The sequence below is a fragment of the Gobio gobio genome (genome assembly GCF_949357685.1).
Source record: "Gobio gobio genome assembly, chromosome: 7".
NCBI classification, from domain to species: Eukaryota; Metazoa; Chordata; class Actinopteri; order Cypriniformes; family Gobionidae; genus Gobio; species Gobio gobio.
This window is the reverse complement of record NC_137103.1, coordinates 35,910,247-35,918,955: the sequence shown is the minus strand read 5'-3', so window position 1 is coordinate 35,918,955 and position 8,709 is coordinate 35,910,247. Positions and strand designations below refer to the sequence as shown.

General features: G+C 35.9%; 1 protein-coding gene across 1 annotated transcript; it reads right to left on the bottom strand.

Annotated features, from left to right (window-relative positions):
• Positions 1 to 572: 572 nt before the first annotated feature.
• On the bottom strand, positions 573 to 8,468 carry LOC307128811 (putative methyltransferase). The gene is made up of 6 exons (XM_079820793.1): positions 8,307 to 8,468; positions 8,045 to 8,205; positions 5,511 to 5,724; positions 2,296 to 2,399; positions 1,594 to 1,731; positions 573 to 1,495 (listed from the first exon to the last, which is right to left on the bottom strand). The coding sequence occupies exons 1-6, from the start codon at positions 8,415 to 8,417 to the stop codon at positions 1,399 to 1,401; spliced, it is 825 nt and encodes a 274-aa protein (XP_079676919.1). The 5' UTR covers positions 8,418 to 8,468; the 3' UTR covers positions 573 to 1,398.
• Positions 8,469 to 8,709: the final 241 nt, after the last annotated feature.

The following is an 8,709-nucleotide window of genomic DNA, read 5'->3' as shown; positions in this document are numbered from 1 at the left end:
AAGAAATATAAACAGTAAACGCGCATCATGTCATCCATTCTTTCCATTCACCCGGTTTGTGCATCATCGCAACTTAAACATACGACAACCACTAACTAACTGTAACCCGGTTTGATTTGTAGTTCTTCCCAATAGAACATTATGATAAGTATTGTCAAATTAGTGTGCAAATCAAAAATCCCAAAGTGTGCAAATCAAAATATTTTTTAATTTGACTGAACTAAGGCTAAGATGAAAACTAGCCTACGTTAGCAGCTCAGTTTCAAGCAAACATTGGATTGTTTGTAAAGGATAGTGGCAAACCTTTTGAAGGGTATCTTACACAGAAACGTCACTCAGTTTCGTTTGTTTTTAAATGTGTGTTTTGGAGCTGTGTGTTGAGCCTGTGTTTAATCACTGTACCGTGGAATTGCTATTTCGTATCGTTTCGTGTCGTCCCAGGCAGCTGTACAGATGGGCAACGTTGAGTAGACATGCTTCCTCTCAGGTACTGCTGCTTTATGATCAAATCAACACTGCACCCTGGTGGATGCTTTTCCAAATACACCTTTTACATGGACTGGGCGATTTTTGTCTGGGTTTAGTAATTTATAAAAATAAAAAAAAACAACATTACATATACAACTCATAATAGCAATAACCTCAATCTTCTAGAATTAGATTTTTATCAAATAAAATAAAAAATATCTAGATTTAGCACAATAACATTTGTAAAAACTACTGCCATTCTTTGACAATTTGAGCCTGATGAATCTTTACATTGTCATTCTGGAATATGGCCATGATGTGACTTCCTTTCCTTCATGGTTGTTTAAGAAATGAAAAGCTACACGCTCCATCAATTAGTGTAAAAATAACTGTTGACAAATATATAACATGATAGAAACATAATAATCACTTCAATAATCCAACCATTTGCCTATTTAAATCCAAACAGCAACTTTTTTGTTTGGCTGGGCAGTGTATGTTTGTTAAATTTGACAAAATAATGATTAAGATCCCATGTGTATGGAAAGTGTAAAGAAACTACTGATAACAGTTTGCTTATAGCCTTTATATAATGCATTATAAAAGTATTTGAATGCATTCATTATGCCTTGTAATGCATCTCATAATGCATTGTATGGTCTCATAAACAATTGTAACCACAGTTACAATACATTATAATACTTATCTATTCATTGGTACACCTTTATAAAGTATAATTCATTAAAATTACAAAAAACCTATTTCAGATGTAATGAGGAATCTGCAAATATTATGAATACCTATATAATGCATATATAAAGGTTAAGTATAACTTGATTGTTTCAATGAAATTAGCAGTTAATTGATCACATCAAGAATATTAATGAATAACAAGGTCTAATCATGCTAATCTTTTAAATTAAGGTTTAATCATTCTTTTGAATGCTTGCAGGCTAGAAAATAGAAGTATTTCACTCCCATGATAACTTCTGTGTCCGAGGATGTCACGTCCATTGCACACAACAGTCTTTACAGGAAAAGAGAAAGAAAGGGATGGTGTGATACACACACAGGATATTGCACATAACTTTCATAACTAGCTCTAGAGAACTCTATAGCTAATACCTTTTTTCAATGTCATGTGAGAGTCGTCTGGCCTCTTCTGGATCCTTCTTTAATAGTGCCTGGAAAGCGGAGAAAGACTCCACCATGCCGATGTAACCAGAGAGAGGTACAGGCTTCTTCACCCAAAAAACCTCTTGCCTTGAGACAAAACACAGTTGCAGACCGGCTTCTGGTTCCTTCTTTCTTTCTTTCTTTCTTTCTTTCTTTCTTTCTATATATATATATATATATATATATATAGAAAGACTGATTGCATATATATATATATATATATATATATATATATATATATATATATATATATATATATATATATATATATATATATATATATATATATATATATATATATATATATATATATATATATATATACATATATATACATATATAGCCTATACATATATAAAATATTCTGTTTTATCAGGGATGAATTTACTTAATGCTCACTTAATGCTTAATGGAATTTACATGAAAAATCAAGTCCTTAGCATTTTTATTATGTGACATCCATTTTATAAAAGCAATAAGGCACTCAAGGTATAACAAAACCTAACTGTGGCTATAGTCACAATATAACACTGCTTCTCTTACATTATAGTTTAATAAAACCTCCTCCAGTCTCTGAACCTAAGACTGATTGCACTTTGAACCTATTTAACTACAAAGTTAATATTTTAACAGTTTGGAGAACTACATTACCATTCTTTGACTGGGTACTGGAGAGAGTCGTAGGTTTTCTTGTAAAGTTCGAGAGAGCTGAGACCCAGGTAAGGCTTCCGGAAAGGCTGTAGGGCTGCATAAAACTGTAATAAGACAGACATGCATAACTCTAGAGTTGTGAGACCAAAATTGTAAAATTTTTGATGATGAGTCAAAAACATATTAAACATACCAACAATATTGCGTGGATCAATTAAACATTAAGCTAAATGTAACAATGAATTGCAGCGCTATAGGGTGGACTGTGAGTCATATGACAATGATTCAAATGACAATGCTTCAAAGCTATGCAATAAACCAGACAGCAGGTTTTTTTTATTTACACTCTTAGACAAAAACACTCTACAGGTATTGGTCATATAATTAGAATATCATCAAAAAGTTGATTTATTTAACTAATTCCATTCAAAAAGTGAAACTTATATATTATATTCATTCATTACACACAGACCGATATATTTCAAATGTTTCTCAGAAAATTAGAATATTGTGAAAAGGTTCAATATTGAAGACACCTGGTGCCACACTCAAATCAGCTAATTAACTCAAAACACCTGCAAAGGTCTTTAAATGGTCTCTCAGTCTAGATCTGTAGGCTACACAATCATGGGGAAGACTGGTGACTTGACAGTTGTCCAAAAGACAACCATTGACACCTTGCACAAGGAGGGCAAGACACAAAAGGTCATTGCAAAAAAGGCTGGCTGTTCACAGAGCTCTGTGTCCAAGCACATTAATAGAGAGGCGAAGAGAAGGAAAAGATGTGGTAGAAAAAAAATGTACAAGCAATAGGGATAACCGCACCCTGGAGAGGATTGTGAAACAAAACCCATTCAAAAATGTGGGGGAGATTCGCAAAGAGGGGACTGCAGCTGGAGTCAGTGCTTCAATAACCACTACGCACAGACGTATGCAAGACATGGCTTTCAGATGTCGCATTCCTTGTGTCAAGCCACTCTTGAACAACAGACAGCGACAGAAGCGCCTCGCCTGGGTTAAAGACAAAAAGGACTGGACTGCTGCTGAGTGGTCCAAAGTTATGTTCTCTGATGAAAGTAAATTTTGCATTTCCTTTGGAAATCAGGGTCTCAGAGTCTAGAGGAAGAGAGGAGAGGCACACAATCCACGTTGTTTGAGGTCCAGTGTAAAGTTTCCACAGTCAGTGATGGTTTGGGGTGCCATGTCATCTGCTGGTGTTGGTCCACTGTGTTTTCTGAGGTCCAAGGTCAACACAGCTGTATACCAGGAAGTTTTAGAGCACTTCATGCTTCCTGCTGCTGACCAACTTTATGGAGATGCAGATTTCATTTTTCAACAGGACTTGGCAACTGCACACAGTGCCAAAGCAACCAGTACCTGGTTTAAGGACCATGGTATCCCTGTTCTTAATTGGCCAGCAAACTCGCCTGACCTTAACCCCATAGAAAATCTATGGGGTATTGTGAAGAGGAAGATGCGATATGCCAGACCCAACAATGCAGAAGAGCTGAAGGCCACTATCAGATCAACCTGGGCTCTCATAACACCTTAGCAGTGCCACAAACTGATCGACTCCAAGCCACGCCGCATTGCTGCAGTAATTCAGGCAAAAGGAGCCCCAAGTAAGTATTGAGTGCTGTACATGCTCATACTTTTCATATTCTAATTTTCTGAGATACTGAATTTGGGATTTTCCTTAGTTGTCTGTGTGTAATGAATGAATATAATATACAAGTTTCCCTTTTTGAATGGAATTAGTGAAATAAATCAACTTTTTGATGATATTCTAATTATATGACCAGCACCTGTATATGTCAGGTGTTTCATTTATAAAATCTTTTAGAGGTTCCCATAATTTTATGGATTTATTCATTTTAATTAATTATGTTTGAATTAATGTTTAATCTTAATAACATTTTATGAATTAATAATAAAGTATTTAACAATCACTTGACATTTTTCATTATAGATTTTTTTTTTAACCTAAAGTCTTTAAAATTGAGTCAAGAATCCTGTATAGAACTCCATTGCATTAACTTTTTTTTTTTCTATGAATGTAGAATAAGCATAAGTTCTGACCCATATTGAAATATTTCAGTGAAAATACTACTTATTTTGATGATTTGAACTACTAGTTTAATCAGTCTTACTACCGTAAAGATGGTGTGGGCAATATGTGTTGAGTAAACTATTTGCCTATTACGGAGTGTCTATTTACACCAAGTGCAAATAGCGTGCCTTGTTGGCAAGTCCTATTCGCATTAGCTCTGCCTAACAATACCTGTTTGGGCCAAACTAGATTGAAAAAAAAGACATAGGTATTTCAACATCTTCAGTGGTGTATTAAGTAAAGCTTAAGGCTTAAAGATCTAGGTTTTGACGCGATCGACCTGGGTTCGGATCTGCCTTTTGCCGAGTTCGCTCTTCTCCCTTTTCCCATCACATATCACATTGGAAAGGCATTTACTTTCAATAAAAATTAAGAAAATGTTCTAAAATAAAGTGCCTAACGAAATGTTTAATAATAATACATGTTTTTATTGGTTAGGGTTAGGTGTAGGGAGGGCTTTTATTATTTGCATTTACATTTACATTTATGCATTTGGCAGACGCTTTTATCCAAAGCAACTGACAGTACAGGGACAATCCCCCTGGAGCAACATGGAGTAAAGTGCCTTGCTCAAGGACACACTGGCAACTGCTGGGATCGAACCAGCAACCTTCTGCGTATTAGTTCAGTGGTTTAACCCATAGACCACCATTATACCATTAAATGGCTGTATCCATTTAATAATTTTAATAAATATAATCATTTACACCATGTTATTAATGCATCCTGTTAATGTACAACAATACTGAGGTGCAAATAGTACGTATATGTCAAAATAAAGTATAAATTGCATATAATTACTATTTACACATATTGCAAAAAACTGCTACATGATGTAAATAGAATATATCACTATTTTCACTTAGTATGCTATTTCACTTAGTAAATAGCATCTACAGCTATTTGCACTTAGTGTAACTATCATCAACATTTATTTTCACTTAGCGTAAATAGCATCTATATGAACTTATGAACTTTATATGAAGCCATATGAACTTTACATATTTTCTAAAAGAGCTTCTAAAATGTTCTCATAGTATATTTGGAAATTGAATGTTCGGACAGTTGACAAGCATGCATAAGTCTTAAATCTTATGTTTCCTACCTCATTACAGATGTGGTTTAAAGTCTCCGAGCAGTCTCCATAGCTGATATCCATGTCCATGGTGTAGTTGAGAAGTGTGAGGCAGCCATGAGGCTTAAGCACTCTGTGAGCCTCCTGAAGAAAACGTGAATGGTCAAACCAATGGAACGCAGACATGGCCGTCACAAGATCTACAGAGCCATCTTCAAAAGGCAGTTCTTCAGCTGGACTCTCCCTTTGTGTTTCAAATAATTAAAAAACAGTAGCATGTAACTCATGAGGGAAACAAAATCAAGGACATAATCATGATTGTATATTTCAGCTCTAAATAAATAAAGACGACACTGATTTAAAAAAAATTTTTTTTATTGAATTGTTAGTGATTTTTGTAATTATAATCATCCTGTCTGGAAAAAATCACAAATGCGACAATTATGATGTATAAATGTTTTGTAATTTAAATATTTTCCCAGAAAGCTCTGAAAAATTATTATAATTATATATTAATATTGCAAAAATGTGCAACATTTGAAGTTATACAGGTGCTGATCATATAATTAGAATATCATCAAAAAGTTGATTTATTTCACTAATTCCATTCAAAAAGTGAAACTTGTATATTATATTCATTCATTACACACATACTGATATATTTCAAATGTTTATTTCTTTTAATTTTGATGCTTATAACTGACAACTAAGGAAAATCCCAAATTCAGTATCTCAGAAAATTAGAATATTCCTTAAGACCAATACAAAGAAAGGATTTTTAGAAATCTTGGCCAACTGAAAATTATGAACATGAAAAGTATGAGCATGTACAGCACTCAATACTTGGGGCTCCTTTTGCCTGAATTACTGCAGCAATGCGGCGTGGCTTGGAGTCGATCAGTTTGTGGCACTGCTAAGGTGTTATGAGAGCCCAGGTTGCTCTGATAGTGGCCTTCAGCTCTTCTGCATTATTGGGTCTGGCATATCGCATCTTCCTCTTCACAATACCCCATAGATTTTCTCTGGGGTTACGGTCAGGCGAGTTTGCTGGCCAATTAAGAACAGGGATAACATGGTCCTTAAACCAGGTACTGGTTGCTTTGGCACTGTGTGCAGTTGCCAAGTCCTGTTGAAAAATGAAATCTGCATCTCCATAAAGTTGGTCAACAGCAGGAAGCATGAAGTGCTCTAAAACTTCCTGGTATACAGCTGTGTTGACCTTCGACCTCAGAAAACACAGTGGACCAACACCAGCAGATGACATGGCACCCCAAACCATCACTGACTGTGGAAACTTTACACTGGACCTCAAGCAACGTGGATTGTGTGCCTCTCCTCTCTTCCTCCAGACTCTGGGACCCTGATTTCCAAAGGAAATGCAAAAATTACTTTCATCAGAAACATAATTTTGGACCACTCAGCAGCAGTCCAGTCCTTTTTGTCTTTAGCACAGGCGAAACGCTTCTGTCGCTGTCTGTTGTTCAAGAGTGGCTTGACACAAGGAATGCGACAGCTGAAACCCATGTCTTGCAAACGTCTGTGCATAGTGGTTCTTGAAGCACTGACTCCAGCTGCAGTCCACTCTTTGTGAATCTCCCCCACATTTTTGAATGGGTTTTGTTTCACAATCCTCTCCAGGGTGCAGTTATACCTATTGCTTGTACACTTTTTTCTACCACATATTTTCCTTCCCTTCGCCTCTCTATTAATGTGCTTGGACACAGAGCTCTGTGAACAGCCAGCCTCTTTTGCAATGAACTTTTGTGTCTTGCCCTCCTTGTGCAAGGTGTCAATGGTCGTCTTTTGGACAACTGTCAAGTCTTCCCCATGATTGTGTAGCCTAGAGTTCTAGACTGAGACCATTTAAAGGCCTTTGCAGGTGTTTTGAGTTAATTAGCTGATTAGAGTGTGGCACCAGGTGTCTTCAATAGAGATACTGAATTTGGGATTTTCCTTAGTTGTCAGTTATAATCATCAAAATTAAAAGAAATAAACATTTGAAATATATCAGTCTCTGTGTAATGAATGAATATAATATACAAGTTTCACTTTTTGACTGGAATTAGTGAAATAAATCAACTTTTTGATGATATTTTAATTATATGACCAGCACCTGTACATATGCCCATCCTTTGCGTATTGGTTTATTAAAAATTCATACATTTAATATGTAAGTCACTTTGGATAAAATAATCTGATAAAGGAATACATTTATGAAATGTTATTTAAATGAAGAAAGCTAGTTTGATAACATTTGTGCTTGATTAGTTTGATGTGTTGTGTTAGATCCATTGTGACAGAAATGCCACAGTGACCCAGTTCCATAATGAATAGACCATATTCCCAGCACAATTTCTGAGACTCGATAGCACAAATCTTCAGATTAACACTCACTCTTGTAGTAATCTACAAGTTACTAAATGTGTCTGCATTAGTTTTAAAGAAAAGTGTTGCGTGTTAATAATCATGTACTGTTTGATTGATGGAAAGGTAAACAGTGACAACTGGTTTATTTACACAAAAGCAAACTATCATGCATGCAGCTACACTCAGTTCAGACTTACCTGTAGGAGACATTTGGAATGTTGACATGTTTCCTCGCCATCTCCAGTTGAGCTGGACTTATGTCTGTTCCCACCACACGAGTAAAATGTGGTGCTAAGAGCAATGTTCCCTGCCCTGACCCACAACCAACATCTACTGCCAGGTCATTGGATGAATTTTTCTGAGAAAATATAGTTAAACAGTGCAATATGTCCAAATGTAAATGAAACAGCATAGATGGCATGCTAATGAATGAACAAACAGTCATGACAAAAGTCTTACATTACTCCTGTGGAATTGTAAAACCTTGCTGATGAGCTCTTCAGAAGGAGAAATTCGGTACTTCCAGTATGAGATTGCATGTTCTTTACCCTCAAACAAACGTACAGCCATTTTTGGACACTCAGGATCTCAAATCAGAAAGCTGGAGAGATTTGAACAGTCAGCATACTAGCTTGTGGGAAAGGAGACTAGGAAGCAAGGGGTGGAGCGAACTCGGGTTTCAGACATATTTCTTCACACACTGACACAATATCAACTGTGCCAATAGTGGAAACCAGTTTAAAACATTCTTTTGAGCTAACCATTATGTGCTCAGTTTGTTAATGAGGACTTGTGCCTCACACAGAGATTTTCTCACATTCACTGTGCTGTAGAATACTAAAAGTCCCTTCAAGGTTAATAA